Source organism: Hippoglossus hippoglossus, chromosome 7 (assembly GCF_009819705.1).
Source record: "Hippoglossus hippoglossus isolate fHipHip1 chromosome 7, fHipHip1.pri, whole genome shotgun sequence".
Taxonomy (NCBI): Eukaryota; Metazoa; Chordata; class Actinopteri; order Pleuronectiformes; family Pleuronectidae; genus Hippoglossus; species Hippoglossus hippoglossus.
In genome coordinates, this window is record NC_047157.1 from 21,204,667 (window position 1) to 21,218,629 (window position 13,963).

At 43.5% G+C, this 13,963-nt stretch overlaps 2 protein-coding genes across 3 annotated transcripts; both read right to left on the minus strand.

The window, feature by feature from the left end:
• Window positions 1–1,591: 1,591 nt before the first annotated feature.
• Window positions 1,592–3,439, minus strand: mipb (major intrinsic protein of lens fiber b). The gene is made up of 4 exons (XM_034589708.1): window positions 2,655–3,439; window positions 2,268–2,432; window positions 2,083–2,163; window positions 1,592–1,989 (listed from the first exon to the last, which is right to left on the minus strand). Exons 1-4 carry the CDS (start codon window positions 3,012–3,014, stop codon window positions 1,804–1,806), a joined length of 792 nt encoding a protein of 263 aa, XP_034445599.1. The 5' UTR covers window positions 3,015–3,439; the 3' UTR covers window positions 1,592–1,803.
• A 3,268-nt stretch (window positions 3,440–6,707) lies between these two features.
• LOC117764148 (aquaporin-4) lies at window positions 6,708–10,387 on the minus strand. Of its 2 annotated transcripts, none has more exons than XM_034589706.1 (6): window positions 10,092–10,387; window positions 9,364–9,558; window positions 8,533–8,694; window positions 8,280–8,444; window positions 8,001–8,081; window positions 6,708–7,273 (listed from the first exon to the last, which is right to left on the minus strand). In XM_034589706.1, exons 1-6 carry the CDS (start codon window positions 10,104–10,106, stop codon window positions 7,058–7,060), a joined length of 834 nt encoding a protein of 277 aa, XP_034445597.1. In that variant the 5' UTR covers window positions 10,107–10,387; the 3' UTR covers window positions 6,708–7,057. The 2 variants fall into 2 exon arrangements, with proteins under 2 accessions (XP_034445597.1, XP_034445598.1); XM_034589707.1 differs by having other exon boundaries at window positions 9,364–9,555; window positions 10,092–10,385.
• Window positions 10,388–13,963: the final 3,576 nt, after the last annotated feature.

The window sequence follows — 13,963 nt, forward strand, 5'->3', positions numbered from 1 at the left end:
ACAGATCAATTCTTTGTTGGTTTTGGTCTTTTCATGGGATTTGTTGACTCGAACTGAAATGCACCTGTAACTGTTTGGTTTGTTCTGGAGCTGGAGTCACTCTGTGGTTTATCAGCTAAGACAGAGGGAGATAAATGTGTGAGAGTCAGTTTTAAACCATGTTTCTTATCAAACACCAGTAATAGTCTTGGGTGGGGTGGAGCCAAACAGCCCCTCCCTGAACTACACCCCCTACGTACCTTAGTAGGAAGTAATCTATTACATTAGAAGCATTATGTTTTTATTAAAGTGTATTTGCTGCTGAATGTTATGTTTCATTTTCATGCAGAAATCACTGGAGATTCCTCGGTTTATTTTTAAATCTAGATGTGAGTTTGTCATGTGCTCTTTTTGCCACCTTCTGGCCAAAATCATTTATTGCAGCTCGAACTTTCCTCCACAAAGTGCAGGAAAAAAATGACCCAAACCTTGTATTAACTTCTTTTTTTTTTTAAATGTTTATTAATGTTGAAATTTTATTGAAACGCCTTGTGCTCCCAGTAAGGATCAAATAAGACTCAATGTAAAAGCTTGCACAGCTGATCTGCAGTGAACAGACCCACTATCAAAGCCTATATAGGATACAACATTTCCTTCGGATTGCGCTGGTTCAGAACAAAAAAGCAGATGGTTTGTGTAAAAATGAATCATAGCAAATACCCACAGTGAGGGGAGGAGAAATGATGGTGTCTTAAAAAGTGTTGACAGATGAACACAGTCACTGGGACGAGACAGGAGAGCGGTAATGAAAATAAAAACGAAATAAAAAGTTCTGTATCTGCAATCTACACATATACACACTCACTTGCAAACACACTCGTACATACGGGCATGCACGCACACATGCACGCGCTCACTCTCACGCACACACTCACACGTACTGCAGAGGTATCCACACACACACGAACACAAACCCACAGATAAAATGTAGTGATTGAAAATAGTGAAACCCTGGTAAAATCTAATGGTATCATACATCCACGTCTTGTGTCTGAAGTGCAGAAAACAAAATGAACCTAAGAAAAGAAACTAAAATGGAGATAAATTCAGGTGAATAATGAAAAGCATGACCATCTTCACTGGTCTAACCCAACTTGAAACGACCACAAACCCAGAGTGTTGCCCTCTTTACCCAAACCCCAACCCCCCACCCCTATGCTCCACCCTCACCTCGCCCCCATGCCCTCTGACCCTTGTACCCACATCCCTGCCTCGGTCTCCCCCTCTTTCCAACACCCGCCTCCCCAAACCCCTCTCTCCTCTCCTCGATTTGAGGCTTTTCCGCGCTCCGTTGTTGCGTCACAGCTGAAGGCCTGGCCGGGTGGAGGAAGCAGGCGGGCGGACGGTGGGGGAGAGACGAGGTGGCTGCTGGTTCAGGTTCTGGTCACCACTTATCATCACGGCACAGTGTCCAGCTCAGAATACAGAGTGAGGACTCAGGGGGGTTAGAGGAGTCTTGATGTGTGCTGAGGTTGAAGGATGCAAACCTGTCTGTGTTTGTGTGTGTGTGTGTGTGTGTGTGTGTGTGTGTGTGTGTGTGTGTGTGTGTGTGTGTGTGTGTGTGTGTGTGCGTGTGTGAGTGTGTGTGTCGGTTTCTACACTGGGAGAATCGTGTTAGTCTAGATGTGAGTATTTTGGGTTAGTCTCGTGCGATGGTGTGTGAAGGCATGGCTGGTGGTGGTGAAGGGGGCAGTGGAGGTGGGGTTGGCGCAGCTCAGGGCCTTGTCCCTCATCATAATTGGAGAAGGGGGTGCAGGAGCGGGTTTATAGGGCTTGCGTCTTGAGCTCGATGGGCTCGCCGCGGGTGTCCTGCTGGGTCTCGCTCTCTGGGGGCCGACTGCCCTTCAGTGTGGCCAGGCGCTCGGACAGACCCCTCATGCGTGGGAACAGCATGAAATCGTACAGGAGGGCGCCCATGGCACCTCCTATCATTGGCCCGACCCAGTACACCTGTCGGCAACAAACATCAGCATCGTGAGACAGTTATTTACGAGGAATAGAGTGAAAACAGAGGTGGGAGATGATCTCTCTTCAGGTTCTTACCCAGTGGTTAACGAAGTTCCTGAAGAGCACAGCAGGAGCAAAGGAGCGAGCAGGGTTCATTCCAGCACCGGTGTAGTACATCTGAAACACAACGCACTTGTTACTGTATTGTGTTTTATCTGCACTTTTCTGCACGTGTATCTGCATGGATGGATTTTGTCACTGTTGTGTCCGTGTTGTCTCACCCCCATGAGATGTCCAATGGTGACGGAGAAGCCGATGGAGAGGGCGGCAGATCCCAGACGTCCGTTTCTCCTTTCATCCGTCACGGCGAAGATGCAAACCACGAGCTGCATGGTGAGGAAAACCTCCACAGTGGTGGCCATTCCCAGGCTGATGCCAGGCTGCAGCTGGAGATGTATCAAAAATACATGCATCAGTCATAGAAAGTATAAATACACAGATACATACAGATGTTTTTCAATGGATGACCTCCTTATACTCATAAAACATGCTGTATTGAGCTGGTACATCCACTTAAATCTTCCAAATTCAATACATTCCCAAACTCTAAAATAAACGTAGCGTCGCCCCCAACACATTTGCTTTTGTTTTCTTAAAACATTCCTTACCGTGTTCATCGCCATGTTGCCTCTCATGTTACCGGGTGTGACCCCGTACAGCACAGCGGCCCCAGCTACAGCGCCCAGGCACTGGGCGACGATGTAGAAAATGGCGCGGAAAAGAGACATCTGTGAGCCGACAAGGTAGGCGAAGGTGACGGCAGGGTTGATGTGGCCGCCGCTGATGTGGCCAATAGACTGGATGAGGGTGGCAGCTGCCAGCCCAAAGCAGAGGGCCACATGGAGGACATGATGAGGCCCAGTGGTCCAGCGCAGGGCAGCGCCCATGCCGAAAAATACGAAGAACATGGTCCCAAAGAACTCTGCAAAGACCGCCCGCCAAAAATTCATGGACCGGAACTCCCACATGGTGACTGTTCACTTGAGGCTCTCCACCAGATGAAGTGAAATTTAAAAATAAATCAGGATTAGTCTAGAAAAGGTCAATGTACCTTTTCAGTCCCAAAACAAAAAAAGGGATCTCCCTCTCAGTTCGAAGACAAAAAACAGGATTTCAGAACGTCAACAGACGAATCCACTCAACAGCCATGAACTGTTAAAGCTGCGTTCGCTTGCCACCTCTGTCCACCTGTCGCAAAGACATAGGTGTGAGATGATGTGGGAGTGGGTGGAGATCTCAGGTGTGATGAGTTGTCAAGAGGAGGTGGGCATCAATGCTAAAGGGGTATTTCTAAAGCAGAGACGGGGATAGACAGAGTGTCCGGTGGACCTTTTAGCCTCTCTGACGGAGGGGAGAGGGCCAGACAGGGGCTTTATAATACCCCCCCAGGGGCCCCAGGTGACGCCATAATCCCCCTGCAGGGCCAAGGGCGGGGGGGCAGCGGTGCGGGACATCCTAAATCAAACAAACTTAACCCTTCTGTCTCCACCCCGTCACAGGCCGAGGCCAAAAGAGGCAGCAAATTTGAGAGGACAAACAGATAAAGCGAGAAAGAGTGGAAATCTAAGAAAGACATTTGATGTAAGAGAGAAAGAGACGACAGGAAGGATTGTGTCTTTATTCAAGAGGGGGGAGGGGGGTGGCTGAGAGGAACAGCCTCAGTGAAGAGCAGCTGGAGCTGAGAGGACAAACTTTTCTTTGGGGCGTATGTCATCTGTTGACATATCATAACTGTCATAATCAGGGGACACAAATGCTCAAGGACAAGGACAGAAAACACACATGCGTGCACAAAGACCTGCACACACACCAACACACACACACACACACACACACACACACACACACACACACACACACACACACACACACACACACACGCAGACACACACACACACACACACACACACATATACGCAGATGCAGATAATACAGTTGGGGCCCCGGACGGAAGTGCTCAAAGCTAACAGCGCTGAACTGACCCATACACTGAAATGCCTGACCCTGTGAAACCATTGTCTGTACAATGCATGTGGGCCACGTATGGACGGAGACAAGACAAAAATACATATTAAACTAAAGCACAGACGCTAGTAAGTGTCGTAAATCTGACATGCTAAAGCTTCAGGATCAGGTTTATTGCTTCTGACGACTATTCTGGACACAGTTCACCACCGGCCACTGTTGGTGATAATCAGTCAGAGGAGAGGGACGAGGAAAAGAAAAAGTCAGGGAGTCACTGATGAGGCCTGCGAGGATGATGATGGCTGAAACCTGAACTTGACTTTGCCTCAGAGCGCGGCGGCTTCACTGACCGCACCACTGCACGGCCAGGGTCATGTGGCCGGAGGCACGAGGAGGCGGAGAAGGAGTGAATGTGGCAAAGACAAGGACAAGAACACTGAGAGCCACGGGCAAACAAAAATGTATACGACACAGCTCACTTTTCGTTGTCACAGGGGATTCTAGGAGGTGCTTAGACAGTGTGTGTGTTGCAGGACGATTTAGGCCTACGACCAAAGCCCTGAATCTTCCCTGTGAGAGTGTGTGTGTTTGCATGTGAGTGTGTGTGTGTGTGTGTATGTGTGTGTGTGTGTGTGTGTGTGTATGTGTGACTGTGTGTGTCAGAAGTGTGTCAGTGCAGCAGCAGGATTGTAGGGTGGGGGGCAGTGGGGTTACTGAGAAGCACCGGGCGTCGCGCTGACCAGTCGAGAGCCATCACTGTTGAGGGTGAGGCGGGGTGCGGGTGATGAAAGCAGAACGCTGAGCTCGTCGTTTTAACTCCCTTTTATACATGTTAGAAAAAACACACACAATGCAAAATGCTGGCGGCACTGTGGCCGTTATAGCTATTGTGCATGTGTGTGTGTGTGTGTGTGTGTGTGTGTGTGTGTGTGTGTGTGTGTGTGTGTGTGTGTGTGTGTGTGTGTGTGTGAGTGTGTGTGTGTAAATAGCTTATTGTTGATCCCTGTCTGAATATTCAAATTACACTGCCACAGTAATACAGATTGCTAAAATGGTTATATTTGTACAAGATATCACAATATACAACTCTGTTTTACTCCAAATATTACCATGAATACACAATGAATACAGTGTTTATTATGTTAGATGTGTATTTTAAAGGGTCAGTTCATGCAAATCCACAAAAGAAATCTCTGGTAGCACTGGACAGAATAATTTTGCACGGCTAAATATCACGAGACGTAATGAAAAACGTGTGAGTGAACCGACCCTTTGAAATAATTCAAAACGAACGTGGCAATTACAGCAAAAACTTGCATTTGAATGAAGGTTTCATGAAAGCAGCAAGTATTGTCTCTCACACACCTAAACACACGTACAAGTGCGCTCTTTATGTCCATTACAAATGACAAAGCGTATTTCCACTGAAGGAGTTCTCTCTGTGGAGCCATTACAGAGGTATGAAGGTCCATTTGTTTGTGAGAGAGGAGACAGACACACACACACACACACACACACACATGAGAGAGATGCTGGGCTGATTGAGGGCGTCATTGAACCTGCAGTGCGGAGCAAGGAGCTCTTTAGCATTTCAAAGCATTCACAAACACGAGGCGCAGCTGAAAACACGAGGGTTTTTCAGACGGATTTCAATGAGTCCCCATTATATATTCTAATGATGTGCAAATATGAAAGTAACAATACCGAATCCCACAATATTGGCGACACTCATAGACGCACTAATGACAGGGCACTGGGACCTCAAAGGTCTCGGCCAGAATGCACAACCCACACCGATTTTGTTCCCCCCCCCCCCCCCCCCCCCCCCAGAATATTATAAACATGCACTATGTGTTGTAGTGTTTCAGTGGAAGACGACTGAAATATCAATCAGGCTCTTTAAAGCTGAGCTGCAGATGATCATTTTCTGTCAATCCATCAAATCATTGTCAAATTCTTCTCATAACATCTCTGAAAGATTTGTTTTTATCCCTGAAACTACAGGTTATTGGAGGCAGGAAGTTACTTCATATATTTTGAGTTACTTTATTTGAGTATTTCTTTATTTCTGTGTTTTCTCTATTATATCTTATAGTGAAAATTATACTTATCCACTCAATCACATGTTTGTAGTTCACTGACCAATCATCCAACGTGTAAATATGACTGTTTTAGTAGAGAACTCTTATATTTTATTTCTATCTGTTATAAAGATAATAGAATTAATTAATTATCAACAAAGTTTTCAATCTTTTTTCACAGCAGACATTTAAACTTGTTACAGTAAAAAAAACTAAAAGGTTAAAAACTAGAATGGCACTGTAGACTTCATACCTCTGAAAAAGGCCCAACAGTCCCTTTAAATTCAACCCTATTTCTAACCCTAACCCAGCAGGGTGGATGATTCCCCCCCTCCACCCCACCTCTCAGTTACCTTGAACAGTGTGTCTCATGTGGGCTCTTTAGCTCAGTCAGTACCCTTCAGCCACAGGGTTGATGATTCATATAAGGGTAGTAAGTACATTTTACTTACACGTACTCATCTGGATATCTTACTATGAACCTGCAACCCCTGTAGGCAATAATCCAATAAAGGTGGAAATATTCCTGGATATTTGATCTTCTGACTCAATAACACAACCCTAACCCTAACCCTAACCCTAACTGCAGCCCTAACTAACCCTAACTAGTTTTAGTTCTGTAACAGGTCTAAACATCTGCAGTGAAATTAATTCTATTATTACAAGTTTTATATTGTTTATATAACTCACTTACTTTTTCTGCAATAGCCTCTCTCATCTTCAGCCTCTGTATCTTTTGTATTATAACATTTATCACATAACATTTAATTGTATTTATATCATTAATCACATATGGTGTTTTCATACGTTAGAGTTTCCACAGCTTCTCCCTTTTCTTTGGTCCTCACCACTGCTCAGTCTAATCTGCATGACATCATCTGTACACTATACATCTTCATCAAATCACCGTAATATTGCTGTAATTATTGATTCCATGTGTCTTTTCTCTTTAAATGCATGTGTCCTCAGTTGGCATCTTGTTTGTTGGCCTGCTTGGCTCTCATGGCGTTCTGCGTGACCGTGGACAGGGACGATCCGGTCATACTGGTTGTCTCCACGATCTCGATGTCCTTACAGGTCAGACACGCCACCAGCTTCTGGCGAGAGGCGCTGCGTGCGAAGAGGAACTCGTGGGACACTCCGCCCAGCACAGCACCGAGCACCGGGCCTATCCAGTAAACCTGCAGGGGAGCCAAGGAAAAACAGATGATGAGGAGATGTTATAATGAAGTGTACGGACAGAGAAATGTTTTCAGTTCATAGAGAGCCCCAAAATATAGTGTAAGCTTATTATCAGCTGAGGCCATAAAAAGTTCAGTGGAATTTATATTTGTACTTTATTGTCAATGAATCTCTTGAACAGAAAACCAACAATAAATTGATGTATGAAGCCAAAACCTCTTAAACTTTATGCCTCTGGGAATCATAGACGTTTCAATCTTTTTAAAACTCACGAATGAAGCATTACAAGTTCCTCTCTTAATAATACAGTGATCACAAGTCGTCCAATCACCACCCTCAGAAAATTTAGACCAGAATAAAAGTTATTTTTAATGTTTTTTATTTCTGTCTACTTTTTCTTATATATATATTTTGTTGGCCTTTAAGTAGTCAGGAAATATAAATGTTTGGTTTCATAAATCTTTGAATAGATGTGTAGGTTTTTAATTAAACTTCTGCAGGTTTTAAAATGTCGAGAGACAGACGGGCACCTTGTTGGTTTTTATAGATTTTTGTTGAAGTTTATCACCTGTCTTATCACCTTATCCTTTAATACTGATATCTGCTTGGATCAGTGTTTTGATATCGTATGAACATTGACTAAACTTTTAAACATTTCTAAAACAGCCGCTCTGGACATTTGGATGAGTGTTACTAGGGACAGAGGTTTGGGATTTTCTGTCTCACCCAGTGATTTTCCCAGAACCCGACGATGATGGCTGGACCCAGAGCACGAGCAGGATTCATACACGCACCAGAGAACCGTCCCTGACAGGGAAAAAAAAAACACAAACACAAATGAATCTTTGGATTCCAGAGTAAAGGAATACAACTGTAAAAAGAAATATTAGTACAACTGGAATTTCAAATAACTTGATAACTTTAACTAAGCAGTTAATAAGTGATCACTGAGACATTTATTTCTGGTAGAAAACATCATAAATCTGTACCAAAAGCTTATTTTACCCCCATTAACACTCCAGCTGTGTGAGCAAGTCCGATGGCTAAGTACCCTGGTTCTGTACTCTCCCTCCGCCGCTGGTCCTCCACTGAGAAAATAGTGAAGACCATCTGGAAGGTGCACAGAACCTCAATACCCAGCGCCTGGCCTGCGTTCATCTCCAGAGGCACCTGAGTGGAATCACCACCGGATACTTCACACATGATGTCACGACTTTTTAAACTTTGAATTTGACGCTTGAATATTTCAAAAACTGACCCTGTTGACGAAGTGTTCCGCCGTGGTTTTCATCGGCAGGGCCAGGTAGAGGGCCCCGGCCCCCAGAGAGGCCCCCAGACACTGCACAGCGATGTAGAAGAGGGCCCTGAGGACGTCCACCCTCCGAGTGGCCAACAGAGACAGAGTCACTGCCGGGTTCACCTGATCACAGAAACACAGACTTCAGTCAGATCACATCCTCAACCCAACGACAGAGGTGGAAAGTAACTAAATACATTTACTTAGTTACTGTACCAAAGTTACATTTCTGAGTTACTTTACTTGAGTATTTCCAATTTTCTGCTGTACCTCGTGAAATATGTTTTACTTTTTACTCCACTACTTTTATCTAACAACTGCAGTGTGTTATTACAGATCCTTTGTGGCTGGTGACTGCTGATTTAATATGTCTTGTATTGTATGTATTGTATGTATAATACTCTTTTGTAGTTCCTGGTCATGTTTCAGATGTTTGTAAGTTGTTCACCAAAGAAACTTTTCCACTCAACCCAATTCAATACCTTTAAAAAAAGGATTTGAGAAACGACCATAACTTTAATTTTATTTTGTGGAAAATAACTTTTGATTCTTCAGTACATTTAGTTGATTTTATACATACTTGTATTTTTTATATTTCTCTATTAATGTTTTTAACCGAAAATAATTTGAAGTACAAGGCACTTAGTTGCAATTCAGTATTTGTACTTTGTGTTACAGGTTCTTGTACTACTGAGTACTTCTTCTACCACTGATGACCAACAAAGAGTTCAAGTTCAAGTCAGACAAAAGAAATTTAACATTTCAGAATCAACGTGCGTCTGAGACATTCACCTGTGCTCCACTTATTTCTCCAAAACAGTGGCCTAGTGCAACAATCACCACACCCACGGCCACAGCTGGGTACAGGGGTCCCCCAGGGGCCTCTCCTTGGCCCGGCACAGAGGCGCCCAGCACGGTACTCACTAACACCAGGGTGCCGAGCAGCTCTGCCAGCATGGCTCGCCAAAACTGCCGACTCCGTAGCTCCTCAGGAAAAAGGGGCAGAAACAAAGACGGCCTATATTTAGTGTCACACGTGAGGTGAATTAAAACGGAAAAAAACTGCTCAAACCTCAAATAGTGCTGAACTCCATTATTAAAAATATAGTCACATAGTTTTTATAGTCCTAGAGCCTAATAAAAGATGTATCTCACATGCTGATGGTTATGTTTATCTGTCTAAGATAATCTTTCCACTGCCACCAGGAGCAATAAAAACTGTCAAGGATGAAATAAATGCTCTTGAAGACATAAAACGAGACACAGATAAGAGTCATTGTTTCACCGTCTGACACAAACAAGTCATTTTCAAGCCGACAACATGTAATTTCTCATTGTGTTCAATGTGTTCTCGATTACAATTAAATAAACGAATAGAGTTCTTCTTTTGCTGAAGCAGTTTAAAGTGTCTTCAAGTACATCAACGCACATGACAGTGATTCAATCTATTGTCTTTTTTCTCCCACAGATGGAAATCATGAGGGATTTGAACAAGCAATGCAATAAAATAGGATGCTCACCTCACGCCACGTCATTTCAAAGTCAGTCTCCGGTCCTCAGGTTTGTTTCTCTGCAGCTCCGTCTGCCTGTCGTCTGTCGGTCGGTCTGCTGGGGTCTGAGGGCTTCAGGGTCTCTGCGACATCCCTCATCAACTTGTAGAGTCTGAGAGGTTCTTTGATGGGAGCAGCCTCCTCCCCCTCGGTCTCTCTCCTCTCACCCTCTCCTCAGCAGACACCTCCGGCCCTATCCAGTCTGCCTGTGCACAAACTTCACCCGACACAAGCTGCCTCCTAAAGCTCATCCTCCCAGTGCTCCTCCACGACCCGAGCAATTTGACTCACCTTCAGAAAAACTAAGAGGAGCCTTTCCCTCGTCTTCAAACTGAAGTGATTGTGGCCACTTCAGAGGGTTGCACAAGGTCTGCATGGAAATCAAACACACGGCTGCTTTTAAGGACAGAAAACACTTGTGGAAAATGGCAACTTGATCACAGTTAAAAGCACAGGGTCAGTTATGTCATCACCTTCAAATGTTGTGTTTCATTTCGTTTTTTGATAAATAAAAAGTAGTAGCTACAAATTATCTTTCTTAATTCTAGAAAGAATTTAGACACTAATATTTATTAAAAAAATAACAACGCTCAGGTTTGATTGTATTGATTTATCTGTATGTTTATTCTAAGGGTTCTGAGTTTGAGGTGGTGTTGAACCAAAATTTTGCTCATGCCCTTTACAAACATGAGTGAGAAAGAACATAAATACTAATGATAAATATAGAGCTGTAATGTCACTAGAGGTCAAACCTCTGCCGAGACCCAACAGTTCCCTAATGAAACCACATTTAAAGTCACTCGACTAAACGCCAATGAAAACACAATCTCCTTGGCAAAGGTAATTAGCTCGTCTCTGATTGTGTCAACAATAACTTGACATTATAAATTTACGTGGAAAATTTGGGGCAGATCTGTTGCATTACATTCGTATACGTGGACCTAATAAAGTGATCAAAGTGAGTATATGAAACAAAATAGGAACTTTAAACTGGTGTTTATGGTATTTCGTTTACTCACAATATCGCTGCCAGCTTCATCACCTCGTTTTCCCAAAACTACAGAGTCCAAAAGTTAACGTAAATCATTTGGCCTTTTTTTAAATGATGACATATGTTTGAGATCAGATTTCTTTCACTCTACAGAGATAGTGTCTGTTTGATTTCTAAGACATTTACAGACTTGTTGTTGCATTCAGCATGAACTGATGATCACTGACTTTTCCTCCAATCATCAGGACGAAATGTATTTCTGTTTGTGCACAGAGCCACAGACAGGGTGAGAATAAGAATATCGACTTATCCTTTATCAACATGACATATGGATAAAATGAATCGATGAAAGGTTGTACAAGGTGTGACATCTTCTGTCCTTGACCCTCGACTAAAGTAACGGAAAACTTCAACAGGATAGACAAAAGTGCACATGGACAAAACAACAATATATATGTAACAGAAAATGATAACACAGTGTTTGTGAGCTGTGCTGTTGTCTCCTGTTGTCGGGCTGAACTGCGTCGGCGTGTCCTGAGCACCTGTCACCAGTCGCTGCATATACAGTAAGAGAGAGAGAGAGAAACCAGAGCTACAGGAACAGATCACGTCAGCTGCTTTAAGATGATCCACTGGGTTGTAAGTTGCATTTCTGCAGCAGATAAATATGACATTAACACAACTCTGTATTTTAATGCTTCATCTCCAAGAGGAAAAATTTGGTTTTCAAAAGGTACAGGTTTATTGTATGATTGAGGGAAGAGAAGAGAAACACGGAGCAGGGAAGGGTTGAACATAACTCTCCCTGCTGTGCTATGACACTAAAGAGCTTTAATATGATGTCTTTCCATCCTCCTCCAAACTACTTGTGAGGTACTGCTCTCATCACCATGGGTACAAACTCTTTCATGATGCGGTTGCCATAGAGCCTATTGTGATGCTGCATCTGTGCACACGTTTCATTTTCATCCGCTGATATCAAACGAGCGCAGACCCGGCGACGGCTTCTCGCTAAACGGACACAATGAGGCTGCTCAGCGTTATCTGAGTGATTGATTTATGATTTAATTTCATATTTATTGTAAGATGCGTGTTTCAGCAGCAGAGTGGAGGCAGCTGACGTGATGTTTTGGAGCTCAGACTGATTCTCCCGGGCATCAGGGGCCCTCAGTCCGAGTCCAGAACCAACTGGTTGGTTGGGGTGGGGGGCTCAGGGGGGTGTGGGGGCAGTGTTGGTGTGCCCCATTATACCCTGGATTACCCCCTCCTCTCCACGGCAACTGTGTCCCTGTTATCCCCCCTTTTGTGGAGCTAAGCCCAACTGTGTGGACCGGGGGGGGGCGAACTGGAACCCGCTGGCGTGGGGAGTTTTTAACCCCCCGCCCCCCCTCTCACCCAGAGTGCTGACGCTGACACAATCTCACACACAAATATACACACACACTCACACAAAGTGCCGGCTCAGGGATTTGAGGGAGCGATAGAGGGCAAAGGGAGAGACGGAGAGACACAGTTCACATGTTTCACAGTTTTAAATTCTAAGTAAAGTCATGTCTTTTTTTGTTTTTTTGATGTTTTGTCATGTGTGTAGATGTAAGTGTGTATATACAGTGAGTGTGTGTGTGTGTGTGTGTGTGTGTGTGTGTGTGTTGTGCTCGAGTCTTTTCCACCTTGGAGCAGCTGGGAGTGATGGCAGCATGTGCCGCAGACAGGACTCTCCAGGGAGCTGCAGGGGCCCTTGCACACTCTCCACCAGGGTCCAGCGTCGTGGTCGGGCTGCTTCTCGCTCTCAGACGAGACGAGTACTGCAGCACTTTGCTCGTGTGACATACGGTGAGATCGTGGAGGAGGCGTTTGAGGAAACAGACAAAAAAGTTCACTAATAAACCCAATGTGGTCACTTTCCTGTTCTTGTATTTACAGCAATCTAACAAATAGGAATATTAAATAACTTGTCAACACTATAAAAGCACCAAAAAAAGGCTCCACTCTCATGAATATTTTACAAATACTAATTTTACATATTAGTATATTGTTTTAACCATTGAATGACACAAGAGTCCACATCAGAAATATAACACAAAGTATGATCCTTCATCCAGATCTGGTTTAATAATTAGAAACAGGAAGGTTACAAGGAAGGTGTGTTAATATTAATGGCATCAATAAGTTCAGTATACGATCAAGCGATTCATTTAATGAACGTTAGTAGCTGCATTTCCTTCTTCTTTATTCTGAATTTACAATTAAAACATTAGTCAAATAAAAACTCAAGGTCTGATTATAACCTTATTTTGGTAATTATAACATTGATACAGATGAAAGGTGTGTGCTTGGAAAAAGCTTGTGTGGAACTTGAGTTAGGATTTTATTGTCACTCTGTATTAATTGTTGTATTCGAGATTTATTTTGTCGTCACATTTGTACACCCTCCCATGTGTGTATCCATTACAGTCTCTATACTCAGTCACGAGTGCAGCAATACTTACAATCTATATTAATTGTGCTGCCGAATAACTGATTAATCATGACTTCCACAAAGGATAGTTTTCCCTCCCGTCTGTATATTAAACATTTTTTATCATTGCGAGATTTTTTTATATTTTCGTTTTCTCCGAGGAACAATTCATGAATTTTGAAAAATAAGACACACATTAAGGGAACTGATATCTATGCGTGTGTGAAATTTGGTGCAGCTTGATTGAATTTAAGAACAGTCGGGCCTCGACTTGTTGCCATTCTAGTTCAGTCCGAGAAATGTCAAAAGAGAGAGATTTCTTTCTTCTATTTTTGTCTGAACATCAATCTGAAATCAGATGTGTTTCATTCACTATTATATAGGTTTTAAATC

Excerpts from the sequence above, each read along its gene's own strand:
- mipb (XM_034589708.1), bottom strand. The coding sequence starts at position 3,014 with ATGTGGGAGTTCCGGTCCATGAATTTTTGGCGGGCGGTCTTTGCAGAG. Across the intron at positions 2,433-2,654 it reads GCAACATGGCGATGAACACG|CTGCAGCCTGGCATCAGCCT; the intron begins GTAAGGAATGTT and ends ATACATCTCCAG. Across the intron at positions 2,164-2,267 it reads CCATTGGACATCTCATGGGG|ATGTACTACACCGGTGCTGG; the intron begins GTGAGACAACAC and ends GTTGTGTTTCAG.
- LOC117764148 (XM_034589706.1), bottom strand. Across the intron at positions 8,445-8,532 it reads CGGAACACTTCGTCAACAGG|GTGCCTCTGGAGATGAACGC; the intron begins GTCAGTTTTTGA and ends GATTCCACTCAG. Across the intron at positions 7,274-8,000 it reads GGTTCTGGGAAAATCACTGG|GTTTACTGGATAGGCCCGGT; the intron begins GTGAGACAGAAA and ends GCTCCCCTGCAG.